The following is a 16,278-nucleotide window of genomic DNA, read 5'->3' as shown; positions in this document are numbered from 1 at the left end:
CGTCGTACCAATTCGACCACCAATTATATTATTTATTTAATGGCACGTGAACCCGCCAGTGGGGTTATTTGGATTGGGACCCAAACGCCCAGTGCCACTGACTACCACAAAAAATAGCTTGTTTCTTCTTTTATTTCAAGATTTGGCAAGAGGGTAATGATATATGTATATATATATGCATATTTTGAATTCTTTGATTTCAGGAATTTGCGGATTCTCTGTTCGAGAGAACGTCCTGCCGTGGCCAAATAAGCAGATTTGCCAATTTGATTGTTACGAGCAGATGTCACTTTGATTTGGATGTCATAGATCTCGTGTTCACTCGAGAATTATATATATGTGCATAAATATTTATTAAATCCTATACACTGTTTTGTTCCAATATCATTTACCGTCTTTCCGATAGCTTTATGATTTTGTCCTATCTTTTCATCTTTTTCATAAAAAAGATTAACGATACACGTATAATACAGCATTTATTAAACAACTCTACGAACTTTTGTTACAACTCAATAGTTCACTACACGTTTGAAATACATTGAAGTTTCAAATAAGCTTTCATTCAAACGAATGAAAACCATTTTTTGTTACAACCTAATATAATATGTAAATGTTATATAAATGTGGATACGGAGGTTATACAAATATTATATTGACATACATGGAATATATTTAATGACAAGATTTACATATTATTTCTGTCCAAAAAAATAAAACATCTATATAATAACAATATATTATAACACATTGCTCACAATTTTACAATACGCTAATTAATTTGATTAAATTCTTACATTATCGCTTTTAGAAAGAAATTCTATATTTCTTCCCCTTGTGTGTGTATTAATTGTAAACAATCAACATTAAAATAAACTATTAGTTTCATTATATATAATTATTTTTTATATTGAATAACGATAAAAACTTACATTATTATTTTTTTTAAACCATTAAAAAGAAACCATTAACATCACAAGAATATATGAAACAACCCAGATAATATTTTGCCGGTATTGTGAATTTGCTTAGAAATGTTGCAACCAAGTTGCCAACAAGGCGAGTCCTCATTTGATGCAATATTGCTAGCAAAGGAACACGCAAACTGATTGTGAGTACAGCACTTTTACAGCAATGTTTGTGGCAACAGCTGCGAGGAAAACGTTAATTACGGCAATAATTGCTCATTATCAGGAGTGCAAAATCAGTTATCGATATATTGATGAAAACATTTCCTAACATTTTTGCTACAAAAACTTGTTACCAAAATATGTTAGCAATTTGTTACCAACATGCGAAAAAGTTTTTAATTTAATAAATATTTAATAAATATTTCTGCCATTATTATGGCAACACGATGGCAATAATTGCCAGCAAATAGATTGCATTAGTTTGCTTTAGCAAGAAATGTTATCTGGGAATAAAGTATTTTAATGAAAAAATATAAAACAATAATGTGAAGGTTAAAGATCAAGCGACGCGGTAGTGTCGCAACGCCAAGTACATAAACATGCTTTTTGTAGAAATTTTTTATTTTATGTATATTTGAATCAATAGAGATCTTTTCCATATGTTCAACTTTAATTTTTAAATTTGTTATTTTAATCATTTTTTTATCAATTTTATTATATTTTATTATAGTCCTATCTATAATCTCTCTCTCTTCTGCTTTCTCTCTCTCTCTCTTCTGTTTTCTCTCTCTCTTTCTTCTGTTTTCTCTCTTTCTCTCTCTTCTGCTTTCTCTCTCTCTCTCCTGCGTTCTCTCTCTCTTTCTTCTGCTTTCTCTCTCTCTTTCTTCTGCTTTCTCTCTCTCTCTCTTCTGCTTTCTCTCTCTCTCTCCTGCTTTCTCTCTCTCGCTCGCTCGCTCGCTAATAAATTAAATCGTGTGTGTGAACGCACCTTGAGGGACAAAATCGCTTTGTGTGAACATACGTACGTGAGTGGTCTGAATCCCATGGAAATAAAGAACGGAACGTCACAATTTTAACATAACGATTACAATATCTTAGGATTGACTGCACCAATCTTATTCGAATTGGTCGCGATCGAAAGCTTGCATTCACATTATATTATAAAAGTGCCATTAGAATTTTTATTACGGCTTTAGTTCCTGGGATATGTTAATCAATACCCAGCAAACACAGTCATATAACAATGATATTGCTATAATATAACAGAATGTAACACGCAATATAACATGTTCGTTACATGTAACGTATTTGTTAGTTGTAATTTCCCACTCAAACGAAATTGCAGTAATATAACAATAATATAACGTGTTACTAAAATGTTATATAAATGAAATATATATTATTTACTCTTTCTTCCTCTCTCTAGCCTCTACAACTACAGGTGTATGTTTAATTTGTTTTCCTAAACGTTATGTACACGTTCGTACTTTCCTCTTATTTATTATTCGTTCAAAAATGTACCACTTCATCGTAGAAATGGACTTACGATACAAGTTGTGCCCTGCCGTGATCACCGTTCCTATATATATTTTGTATTATATTTTGCATGCGAGAAACGAAGCCATCTACCGGACAACTCGACATCTGAATGTTAAAAATGATATATAACATAGACATAATATGCAAATATTACAGTTATATAATATCGCATATTTCAGTTATATTACTGTTATATTATTATAACCAATGTATAACAGAGCAATATAACAGTTTTATAACGCAGTTATATTGCAGTTACAAAGTAAATTATGCAACCTCAACATTAATAACATATAACAGTTGTTATATTACGTGTTACTTCCGTGTTATATAATAGTTATATTTTGTGTTTGCTGGGTAGTTTGTTTGACATGAATTTGGCATGAAATTCCGGATAAGCTACTTGGTACTTTGGTAACACTTGACGTTTATGCAATGAATTTGGCAATGTTCGATGTCTATGCAGTGATGCTCATTGCTCGGAACCTTGTTTTTTATGTACTTGGTATCGCGACGCTACCGCGTCGCTTCATATTAGATTACTAGTCTCTCTGATATGTGGACTGAAATGTTTACGAAACTTCGAAGCTAAAGTAACAAAACACGCAACTACATTTGAAAGACAAATCAGATACTAATAACTAACAGCGTAAAAGTCAAATTTTGACAATTTTTTAATATTTTATCTTTTTAACTTTTACATTATTTGGTAAATTTGGAAAACAAATAAATTTGTGGAATATCGTAAAGGAGATTAATTGTAACTTTGTAAGATTTCGTAAATCTTCAAACCTAACAAAGTCTTTTTTACAATTTAACATTTTCCAAACACTTTTATTTTTTTAATTTTACAACATCATTTATATCTATATCTACAATTTCTATTTACGATGTTATATTATCTTTTTTGGTAAAACTCCTGTTTAGGGGAGCCTGCTCCAATGACCTTGACCTTGACATATGTTGTCAAGGTCACCCTCCTGAGTGACCTTCAAGAGGTTTTAGCCGTCGCTCGTTGTTCGTTAAAAAGTTATTAACAAAAGAAGTTTAATAATTTTGCACAAATTTTCAGCTATCTACGCGTAGTGAGGACTTGATCTTGATATATATCATACAGATTATTCTTCCGATAATCAGCAGAAGATTTTAGCCGCCGCTCTTTGATAAAGTTATTAACAAAAACATTTTAATAATATTGCACGAATTTTCAGCTGCTTAACCTAACCTAACCTAACCTGGGCGGGGGTGGAGGGGCTTCGCCCCGCCCTCCGCCCTCCCGCGAAGCGGGCTGAAAACGATATGTGTCCCGGGCTCCAGTTTCGGAAAATAGAACCTGGTTAGGTTAGGTTAGGTTAGGTTAGGTTAGTTTTTGCATGCTACTGAAAATTTATGCAAAATCATAAAACTATCATAATATCACAAAAGTTTATTGTAAATATCTTATTACAAAGGAAAGTCAACTGAGAAGGAATTATTATGATTTGCGCTGACAGACATAGAACATAGAATAGTTCTTGTTTTGATGAAGGTGAAAAGGCCCCTAAACAGGAGTTTTATCTATTTTTTATTAATTCCAGGTATAGAAATTATTGAATAAAAGTTATGCCATAACATGAAGGAATTTGTAAATTGATTAATGGACTTATTAAATCTTATTATTATTTATACTATTAATTTATATTATACTAGCATCCCCCGTCACGGCTTTGCCTGCGATATTTATGTGTAGAATTAAATAAAAACACATTTTATCCCTTCTTACCCGTTAGGGGTGGAATTTCGAAAAACCCTCCCTTAGTGAGCACCTACGTGATAGTAGGAATATACCCTTAAAATTTCAAGTCGATAGGTGCAGTAGTTCGGACTGCACGTTGATGAGTCAGTGAATGAGTGAGTGGTATTTGGCTTATATATATATAGACTAATAAAATATAATTAAACAAATAAAAACCATTATTCTTGAAAAATTAAAATATAATGATCTTTTATCAAAGAAAGAGGACCAATAAGCCACGAATTCGGCCCCCTCTGGATTTTATTGTAAATTATCAGAAACAATTTCTTAATACATAAAACACTAAATCAAGCTGTTTTCAGCCTAAACGGACATGTTCAACGTGGTCGTTATCTTGTTTAAACATAGAAATTCGTATTTGTGGGTCTTTTGTGCAGTACTACACAACTCGTCTGAAAATCGTGGATATTAAATTGGAAAATCATGAACATCATAATATAATTATTTTTGTACGTAAAATTGATGCTGACAGTGAAACGTACGGGGTGCTTGATTCACATGAGTCCCCTTGCCTCTCACGATTCGGGATCGTTCCTTACCAACTAAATATTCTTTCGCATAACATATTTCTTACACAAAGTCACTTTTTTCACCTCATAGATTCAGTACGATGAAAAGTGAGTTCATTTTTCACGGTTGTGCAGCCAGGTATGTGTGTGCTATCTGACCTATTTCACTGTCAGCATCAATTTTACGTACAAAAATAATTATGACGAGTTGTGTAGTATTGCACAAAATATCCACAAATACGAATTTCTATGTTTAAACAAGATAACGACCACGTTGAACATGTCCGTTTAGGCTAAAAACAGCTTAATTTAGTGTTTTATGTATTAAGAAATTGTTTCTGATAATTTACAATAAAATCCAGAGGAGGCCGAAATCATGGCTTATCGGTCCTCCTCCTTTGCTTGCTTCTCTATTAAATAATTTGAATTAGAATTTTATTTCCATTCTTTGATACGAACATTAGAGTCAACTCATGCAAAACAGGAACAATGATATTTAAAAAGGTTCTAGCGCTATTTCTTCTTGACCAAACAATTTATAAAAAAAATAATATCAAAACATTATTGAAGACATAATATAATCCGCAAATATTACAATAGATAAATAATCATATATTTTATAAGTTATCAAATATTTAAAAACTGGTATAAGAAATTTAAAGCACAAAATAGAAATATAAAGTACAAAATATAAATATAAATATAAAGTAAACAACATAACTTAATCACCTTAATTATTTGCATTTTCTATTAGACTAATTTAAACTACTTTTAAGAAGGGCTTTAGAAGGATTAATAAACTGATTCTAACACATTTTTCGTAAATCACTTTTTTAAAAATTTTCAGTGAAGGTTATTTTATTGTTTTAATGAAATCCTATAATTTTGTTCTATCTATCTAATTGTAAAATAGATTGAAAAGTTTCCGGCAATGATAATAAAAACAAAATAAATCTGATTTGTTATATTTTATTTTTCAATCCTCTAGAGTCTAGAAGCTCAACACACTTAGTCTAACGTTTCTCCAGCTTCTCGATTCCCTCCCGGAAGTGACTTTCTTCGACGTTCCCAAAATAATATTTACAACCTCAATCACCTCTTCATTCGAACGAAATCTCTTTCCAGCCAGGAATGTTTAGAGTTTCAGTTTGAGGAACAGGTGAAAGTCTGAGGGAGCCAAATTAAGCGAATACGGTAATGTGGAAGGATTTCGAAATAATCGGCTGAGGTTCGGACTGGAATGCGTTTTTGCTCTGGATTGAGCAAATTATATGGCACCCATCTTGCAGAAAGTTTTTTTTAAATCCATTCATTATATAAAATATGAACTACTCCTTTATAAGAGATGCTTTCTTAATTTCTTGCATTATTATTCGGCGATCTGCCAAAACCATGTCATAGATTTTGTTCACAATTTCTGGTATGGTAGCCGTTTTTGAACGTCCTGAACGTGGGTATGCGTGCGGTCATGCTTGAATTCCGAAATCCAAAACCTCACGGTGAAAAATGAAGGCAATAAATCCTCAAGAACAGCAGTCAAACTGGATTTGATTTTTCTCTCCAAATGAAAAAAATCTGATAATCGCTCGAATTTTATTTTTATCCATAATTGAAAACACACAAAATTATTTAACTTGAATGCTTATCAAAATCAGACTATTTGACGGATCGATTTGACATTTGCAGTTAATTCATATGAAAGAGTTGCTAATACAACGACATAAAAATACTTGGAAAAAAACAACCTCTAGCGACAATTCCGGAAACTTTTCAATCTATTCTCGTATTAGTGAACAGTAAGACATTTTCCAAACATTATAAAATATTTCCTTATTATTTCAAATGAAGATATAATAGAAAAAGATATATTAGAGGAAAAATATTTAAAGATTTGCTTATATTTATTTAAAATGTATTTAAAATATCATCCTTTATACTTCAATGCATTTCAATGCTTGATTCAAATACATTAGCATTACAATTTATTGTTGAACAAACATCTATAATTCGCGTATTCTTTGATGTTGTTAAAACAACTTCATAAACTTTTTCTTTCAACATGCCTTTTAAAAAAAGGTAGTTAGATCAGGAAACCAAAGAAAGTAGTCAATTTAGAATACCATCACGATTATCACTGATATAATGAAGAGCAAATATTCGATCAAGAGTTTGACGTACTGAGCATTACATGCCGAACAACCATCATGCTAATACTATATTTGCATCCGAACTTTTAACGGTAAGTCTGCTAAAAAAGCATGCAGAGTATTTTTTTTAAATGTAGCAACTTTTACTCTAGTTAAAGCTTCTCAATAAAATAAGAATCAATAAACCTGTTCCCAAGTAAACTGCATTAATACACGATGCATTAATACTCCATGTACATTGATGTTCTACTTGCCATAATCAATGTCTTATTCGACCAATATGAGTTTCAAATATTTAATTGATCGTGCCTTATAAATGCCAATTTTGTCAGTAAACTATATTTCATAAAAAAATAATGCATTATTTTGTCATTTTTGCAAGATCCATTGACAAAACATGATTACATGATTATAAATATTACTCCCATGAAGTTCCTGATGCAGTGACACGTGGAAAGAATGAAAATTATGAGAATGTAAAATGTTTAAAATACTGGATTTGGATACATCACTGTTCTTTGCAATTTCTCGGAAACTAATATCAGAATCATTGTTTATTGATTATTGATTATTGATTGATTAGCTACAACACTACATTTAGTTCTATCGCCAATTCTGACTTTTCGTTGATTTTATTTGTGTCAATTTACACATCCAATTCCTAAAATGTTTTAATTAATCTCTCAAACATGTGATGCAATAGATTATCTTCATTCGGAATTTGTTCAGCATACACATGCTGTATTATAACATTACGTTGCACTCCTCGTAAATTAAGAGGTATAGTCTGTAAAAATGCTCTGTAACACTGTATCTCTAAGTATCTATAAGCTACGTAGCACTGTAGAGCAAGAGAGAAAGAGTGACGAGCGAAAAGAAGAAAAAAATTAAAGCACTAAAGAGTTACAGAATTTATAGAGCAAAACTTTTCTTACAGAATATAGGGCTAAGCCCTGTATTCTATAAGCTACGTAGCACTGTAGAGCAAGAGAGAAAGAGCGACGAGCGAAAAGAAGAAAGAACTAAAGCACTAAAGAGCTACAGAGTTAGTTCTTTCTTCTTTTCGCTCGTCGCTCTTTCTCTCTTGCTCTACAGTGCTACATGGCTTATAGAGATACAGCGTTACAGAGCATTTTTACAGAATAGACCCCTTACCTGTATTCTGTAAGAAAATTTAAGAATATGACTCCTTATCTTCACCAGTAATTGGTGTAATCAAAATGAAACAAAAAAAATTAAATTTATCTGTAAGAAAATGTTTGCTCTATAAGCTCTGTAGCTCTTTAGCTCTTTCTTCTTTCCACTTGTCCCTCTTTCTCTTGTGCTCTGTAGTTTCCATATATTTTCATCGTATGGATCAAAATTGGTGAGTGGTCTATTGTGTCTTCCTCTTGTAAATAAACTGTTCTTACTTAAATGATACACAAGAATATAATAATTAGTGTACACTTTCATACTACATATTTCATTCTCAGCCAGTAACTGAATGACTTTTATGTCACTGATTGGAAGATGTTATGTTATTGTGTCATAATATTGTTGTATACAACGTATTTCTTTCAGTAATTTCCATAGCAATACGAAAGTCATTCTGTCTGCTCGTTGAAACTCAAGTGGTAGTAGAATGAAAATATACACTAGTTATTTCGTTTTTGTGTCACTTGTGTATCCTAAGAGAAATGCCTTAGTCTTAATTTTATTGAATTGTGAACAAATTTCTAAAAGATAGAAATATTCATAAATTATGCTTTAATTGAATAAATGAATTTTGCCTTGAGAAATATAGAAAAATCAATCTACTGTGCTACGTGCGAAGTGTAAAAACCGTGAATAATTAAGTTAAAACTTCAAAATCTTTGAAAAGGAGAAAAAAGTTTGGAAGGAGATATATTAGGGGTGTGATTTAGTTTTGAGGGTTTTTTTGCTGAAAAACGCATGTATTTAAATATGATAATGAATGAATACCTTAATCAAAATATTTTCCTTCGTTTTCTATCACTTTTTCCCATCTTTCTGGCAAGAGATGGATTCCACCACGATAAAATCACTCTTCTTTTCAGTTGATCCATTCGTCGACGAATTTTCGCACTTCTTCCAAATTATGAAAGTGTGTATCCTCTAAAGCGTGTTGCATCGACCGGAACAAATAATAATCTCATGGAGCAATGTCCGGAGAATACGCGGGGTGCGATAAGACTTCCCATTCAAGCTCTAATAGTGTTTGTTTCACTGATAACGCAACGTGAGGTCGAGCGTTGTCACGAGGAAGAATCACTTTTCGTCGTTTACTCGCAATTGATGGTCGTTTTTGGTCCAATGCTTGCTTCAACTTGTACAATTGGTGTCGATAACGATCAGCCGTGACAGTCTCATGCGGATTTAACAGCTCATAGTACACTATCCCACCAAATACAGAGCATTACTTTTGAATCGTGAATATTGCGTCTCGGAGTGGATGTTGATGGTTCGCCTGGATCCACTCATGATTTTCTGCATTTGGGATTATCAAAATAGATCCACTTTTCATCCCCAGTAACAATCCGAGACAAAAGACTCTTCTTGTTTTGCCTGGCGATCAACGAAATGCAAATGTTCAACCGGTTCGCAATGGCACTTTCCGATAATTGATGTGGAACCCATTTCCCTTCTTTCTGAATTTTTCCCATTTCATGTAAATGTTTGGTAACTGTTGTACGATCAACATTTAATGCTCTGGCAAGTTCTGAAGTGGATTGTGTTGGATTTTCGTGCAATAATGCTTGCAAATCTGCATTTTCAAGCTTTCTTGGTTGTCCCGAGCGTTCTTTGTCCTTCACATCAGTAGCACCACTTTTAAAGCGTCTAAACCAGTATTCACACGTCTTAATTGATGGGGCAGAATCACCATAAGTTTCCACAAGAATTCTATAACCGTCAGCGGCAGTTTTGTTTTGATTAAAAAACAAAAGCAACGCATGTCGAAAATGCTAAAGAGCTTTCGGAAGTTGCATTTTTACGATGATATAAACACGACCGTTATTGCATCTATTGCTATAATGCTACTAAATGTCATGGATAATGTCAACACTGTAAGAAACAACAGTTATCGGAAACAGCTATTGGAACAAACTGACACTACAGCCATCTGTTGCAAAACCCTCAAAACTAAATCACACTCCTAATACTATAAGGAGAAGGAGATAGAATTGTGTAAGGATTTACTATGTTTTACCATTTACCATCTATGGAATATTTACATAATTTTATAATGTTTATAAATTGTTGTCTTTGTAAGAACCACTTTTTAGTTTAATATTTTCTTTTTCGTTTCTACATTAACATTTTATTTTGCGACAATAAAGTCAATGTAATTCCATGTTTTTGTGATTTAAAAAGTGAAGAAGCCATACTGACATGTATTTGCACAGCAGAGCGAGTCAATAGATGGGATCGTCTGGAGAGCAGCACCCGATTTATCTCTTCGTAATCATCCTGCAGATCGCAGCTGCAGATCGGGTCGTGTGTAAGGGAGTACAGTGTTAGTTTGGAGAGGAATGAACTTATAGCGAGAAGATTTATTCTTATTATGCCAATTTCAACAATTTATATAATTTCTAATGAAAATACAATAAAATAAATAAAATAAAATTATATTCAATAAAATTATAAATTTTTATAAATTTACCTTTTAGCTTTGAATATTTGTATCTTGATAACTAATGTAAGTATGATCTATTGGGTTGTTCGGAAAGTTATTTCGTTTTTTCAAGGAGAAATGAAAGGCGGTTTTTTCATATTTAGAATAAATTTTATTCAGTGATGTATTGGCCATTTTGTTCCACTACCTTTCGCCATCTTTCTGGCAACTTTAAGATTCCACGCTCATAGAAGTCCTTCTCCTTCTTGACAAAACATTGAAGCAAGTGATTTTTGACGCCTTCATTTGAATCGAAGTTTACATTGTTCAAAGAATTTTGTAGAGACCGGAACAAATGGTAATCGGATGGTGCCAGATCAGGAGAGTATGGTGGGTGTGGTAGCACATCCCATCCAAGCTGTAAAAACTTCTGGCGAGTGACCAAACTTGTGTGTGGTCTGGCATTGTCGTGATGGAATACGACACCTTTCCTATTCGCCAATTCTGGTTGCTTCTGCTTGATGGCAACATCCAATTCATCCAGCTGACGACAATACACTTTCGAATTAATCGTCTGGTTCCTTGCTAGTAGCTCGAAAAATACGATTCCCTTCCAATTCCACCATACAGAAAGCATGATCTTCTTTTGATGAATATCTGCCTTGGATGTCGATTGAGCAGGTTCATCTTGCCTGGACCATGATCGTTTTTGCTTAACATTGTTGTAAACAATCCATTTTTCATCTCCAGTTATGATTCGCTTCAAAAATGGTTCATTTTCTTCACGTTTCAACAATGAATCGCAGATGGTAATGCGTCGAATCAAGTCAATTTCCTTTAAATTGTGTGGAACCCAAATATCGAGCTTTGAAACGAATCCAAGGCGTTTCAAATGATCGTAAACGGTCGAATTCGATAAATTTAACTTTTCAGCAATTTCGCGTGTTGTTATGTGACGGTTTGCATCCACCAGAGCCTTTATTTTCTCGTCATCAGTTTTAATTGGCCGACCTGAACGTGGTGCATCTTTCAAATCGAAATTTCCAGTACGAAATTTCGAAAACCAATTCTGACACTGACGTTCACTCAATACATCTTCTCCGTACACGGCACACAATTTTTTTCTCGCTTGCACTGCATTTGTACCCTTTTGGTAGTAAAAAAGCAAAATATTATGAAAATGCTCACTTTGATTTTCCATGTTTGATGTGATGCCAAAAAACAATTACTTGACAGATCGCAACACAATAAGATACTAAATGACGTCTGAAATGTCAGTTGTCAAAATATAAAACGATTTTGCCGCTTAGAGTAAGGTTAAGTATCGAAGAACGCGACTAACGACATCTCTTTGTGAAAAACGAAATTACTTTCCGAACAACCCAATATGTTTATAGGAAGTTTTCTGCTTAAATTGATCCTAGTATGTTGTTTTAATATATACAGGGTGTTTAAAAAAAGGTCGGATATTGTATCTATGTGTAGTACTCATCAAAAGAAGCAAAAAAGTCTTAGGCAACATAGGTCCGCAAATCAAGTATTCCAGAGTTAGAGTTGAGTTTGTATTTTTTTTGTATTTTTATTTTTGTTTTATTTTTATTGTTTTTGTATTTTTTGTTTTTTTTTGTCAAAATGGCATTATTATGAAAAAACGAACAGTAAACGCGCTAATAGCTAAATAATACAAGATTTTTCAACGAAAAATACTTAAAGAAGATGTTCTACATGTCCACCTTCAATTTGTACACAAACTTCACATCGTCGCAGAAAGGAAACTCTTATTCTTTCGAATGTCCCTGGAATTTGGAGAATGGCCTGGCAGACATCTTCTACTCGGTGCCGCAAGTCGTCAACGTTATTAATGGGTCTTGAATACACTAGCGATTTTAAATATCCCCAAATGCAAAAGTCCAATGGATTAAAATCAGGGGATCTGGGTGGCCATGGTACTGGACCTCCTCGTCCTATCCAGTTGTTGTAAGTTTCATTTAGGAAATTTTGTAACGATAACTGCGAAACGCGGAGGAGCCCCATCGTGCATATACCAAAGGTTAACTCTATCATTTAGGGGGACATCTTCCATTAGTGGGGATAGAGTGTTATTTAAGAAGTTAAGATAAACTTCACCAGTTAAATGATTTGGAAAAAACACTGATCCAATTAAACGATCTCTCATAATACCCAGCCAAACGTTCAAAGAAAATCGATGCTGATGTCTGGACTCGACAATGGCATAAGGGTTTTCATCAGCCCAAACATGATTGTTGTGGAAATTAATGATCCCGTTGTTTGTAAAAATAGCTTTATCTGTAAATAAAATATTGGCAGCAAAGTTTGGATTTTCTTCAACTTTTCTTAATACGAATCTGCAGAACGCTAGTCTGGAATCATAATCGGGAGCTATAAGAGCTTGCACCCGCTGAATATGGAAAGGATACAGCTTACTGTTCACGTAAAATCCTCCAGACTAAGGAAGCATTCATATGTAGTTCTGTAGCTATTATTCTGATGCTGATATTCGGATTTTCTTCTACTCTTCTTAAAACTTCGAGTTCTACTTCAGGAGTAGACACTGACTTGAGCCGTCCGGCATCATGTTTACTTACACTAAATGAACCATTTTCGACTAAACGTAAATGCAATTTGAAAAATAACTTATCAGATGGAAGTGGACGATTCGGAAATGCTTCGGCATACAGACGCCGTGCTTTATAAGCGTACCATTGGCGCGGCCGTACATGAAATGCATATCTGCCATTTCTGCATTGGTATAGAGCGGCATTTTCTTTTATTTGCAAATAATTTTAAGCGAAAATAGTAGGAACGTCTTGTGCAGTCTAATATATGCAAGAGCCATTTGTCAGTTGTGTCTAATCGTGTCATTGATTTCGATTCCACGCACTTTACGTCATGAATGAACGGCCGCGCCATCGTATTTTTCATGAAAAAATAAAATAAAATTTAAGTCGTTGCTTTTTGTTTCCTTTTATTTCCAGTAAGTGGCATTTATCTCGCTACAGTGCTGTATCATCAGTTTCTTACTATTTTCACTTAAAATTATTTGCAAATAACAGAAAATGCCGCTCTATACCAATGCAGAAATGGTGTTTTTTCCAAATCGTTTAACTGGTGAAGTTTATCTTGACTTCTTAAATAATACTCTATCCCCACTATTAGAAGATGTCCCCCTAAATGATAGAGTTAACCTTTGGTATATGCACGATGGGGCTCCTCCGCGTTTCGCAGTTATCGTTACAAAATTTCCTAAATGAAACTTACAACAATAACTGGATAGGACGAGGAGGTCCAGTACCATGGCCACCCAGATCCCCTGATTTTAATCCATTGGACTTTTGCATTTGGGGATATTTAAAATCGCTAGTGTATTCAAGACCCATTAATAACGTTGACGACTTGCGGCACCGAGTAGAAGATGTCTGCCAGGCCATTCGCCAAATTCCAGGGACATTCGAAAGAATAAGAGCTTCCTTTCTGCGACGATGTGAAGTTTGTGTACAAATTGAAGGTGGACATGTAGAACATCTTCTTTAAGTATTTTTCGTTGAAAAATCTTGTATTATTTAGCTATTAGCGCGTTTACTGTTCATTTTTTCATAATAATGCCATTGTGACAAAAAAAACAAAAAAATACAAAAACAATAAAAATAAAAAATAAAACAAAAATAAAAATACAAACAAAATACAAACTCAACTCTAGCTCTGGAACACTTGATTTGCGGACCTATGTTGCCTAAGACTCTTTTTCTTATTTTGATGAGTACTACACGTGTATACAATATCTGACCTTTTTTTTAACCCTTAGTTGGCACATGGGGTCCTGAGAGACCCCAGCCTAGTTCGACTGTAAATTTCAATATTTGAACGTACGTAAACTTGAAATACTTCTTAAATAAACAGCTTAAATTGAAAAAAAAACATTACCACTTTTATTCAAATATCACCAATGCAACCTTCAGAATAAATACCTTTTTTTAAACCGAAAAAATCAAACTATTTTTTTTATAATAGTGTTATGACTCCAGAGTATGTCATTAAAATTTTAGCTCTTAATATGAAAAATTGAAAAAATAACAAATTTTTGAATGAAAACTGACATTTTTCACGTTTTTTCGACAAAATCCATTTTTTTGTATACTTAACCTTCAATTTTTAAAAAATTTACTATAGGATCTTCTATAAGAATACTTTAGGAGTATCTCCTAATTTTTGAAAGTAATTATATATTTATTTACAGTAGTTACAAATGAATGTACTGCTGGGGTCCTACAGGACCTCAGTGTGCCATCTATGTGATTTGGCTGCAGTGTGCCAGCTAAGGGTTAAACACCCTGTAGTTCATCATAGGATACCTTGTGTGTGTGTATGTGTATTGAATTACAATTTATATTAAAATTAATAAAAGTAAAAAATTTTATAGCATTACACGTACCAAATGTGTAGCAACTTGAAAAATATAAGTTATACTTAAAAGTTATAGTCTTTTGTATAAAAATAGGCATAATATAAAAAAATCTGATACAAACTTCTCATATGTGCAATAGTGTTATCATGTCTAACGTATTACTAACGTATTAGATTTAGCAAATTATTTTTATTTTGATTTATCGAGAAATTAGAATTCCTTTTAAATTTATCGATACACATATATGATTTTATTGAGTTGATTAGAAAGTTCCTACAAATTTCTTGATAAAAATAAGATGTAAATTTTAAAATTGTTAAAATTGTATTGGTTAATCGGTTAATGTATGCGCCATTTTTTGCCATTTCTTCCAAAGAATTGCAATTTTACTATTAAGAGAGTTCCACAATTCCACAATTATTTAATGGGACACAACGTCCTTCCTGTAAGTTCTGATCATTTCTGATAGATTGCTTGTTTTAATTTGTCGAGCTAGACATGCATTTTTCGAATTGAGTGTTTGATTCTGTGGAAAAAACTCGTAGTGTGTATGAATCAATTTTAATAATCTTGTTATTTAAAAGCTAGAAATTGTCAGCTACTAAGAGGGTATAAGTTATCTCATTGGATAATGTGTACTAAGTATAACTTACTAATAAGGCCATATATAGCGACTATGAAGGAACTTGTTGATTAACCCAATATAAAATTGCACTGAAATATCCATAAATATTCGTTTCGTAATTAAAATAAATTTCTTCAATTTCTGTCTTATATATAGTCTTATATATACATATATTGTAGGTACATCAAGACCCATGGAATCCTGACACTTCAGAAAACTTCAGTCGATAATAGGTCTCACGAATCAATTTTTGTCAAGGACCTCGCGTCCTTGAGGAACTATGTTTTTAATTAAATCACCTGTGATGTAGACAACCGGAAACAATGCACGTAAATATCAAACAATACTCATCCATATTGTTTGATTTTATATTTGCTTTTTTTGTTATTTTTTATGTGGCCGAGTATTATCTGACATCTTAAATATTAAAGTAAATAAAGTTTAAACGAAGAATTCCACTTATAATTTAGTAGCTCCTATTTTATTACTTTTGGTAATTATGCATAATAGGGGAGTCAGCTCCGATGACCTTGACCTTGACATATGTTGTCAACAGTACCCTCCGGAGTGACCTTCAAAAGGTTTTAGTCGGCGCTCGTTGTTCATTAAAAAGTTATTAACAAAATTAAACTTAACATTAACTCGATTAAAGCAGAAAATAATTTGTATACACCTGTTTTGTGCTTTTGGTTAAAATAAAGAATACTTTGTATTTA

General features: G+C 33.0%; 1 protein-coding gene across 2 annotated transcripts in view; it reads left to right on the top strand.

Moving 5' to 3' along the window:
- LOC105284978 (galactoside 2-alpha-L-fucosyltransferase 1) overlaps nt 1–16,114 on the top strand; it is a 67,334-nt gene extending 51,220 nt beyond the window's left edge. The window contains exon 4 of one of the 2 annotated variants that reach the window (XM_026975620.1): nt 15,742–16,114. In XM_026975620.1, the coding sequence (XP_026831421.1) occupies nt 15,742–15,792 (51 nt within the window). In that variant the 3' untranslated portion in view covers nt 15,793–16,114. Of the gene's footprint in view, nt 1–203; nt 365–15,741 lie in introns of those variants that run through there. The other variant, XM_026975619.1, reaches the window with a different exon arrangement.
- Nucleotides 16,115–16,278: the final 164 nt, after the last annotated feature.

The sequence above is a fragment of the Ooceraea biroi genome, chromosome 2 (genome assembly GCF_003672135.1).
Source record: "Ooceraea biroi isolate clonal line C1 chromosome 2, Obir_v5.4, whole genome shotgun sequence".
Taxonomy (NCBI): domain Eukaryota; kingdom Metazoa; phylum Arthropoda; class Insecta; order Hymenoptera; family Formicidae; genus Ooceraea; species Ooceraea biroi.
This window is presented reverse-complemented; position numbering and strand designations above follow the sequence as displayed.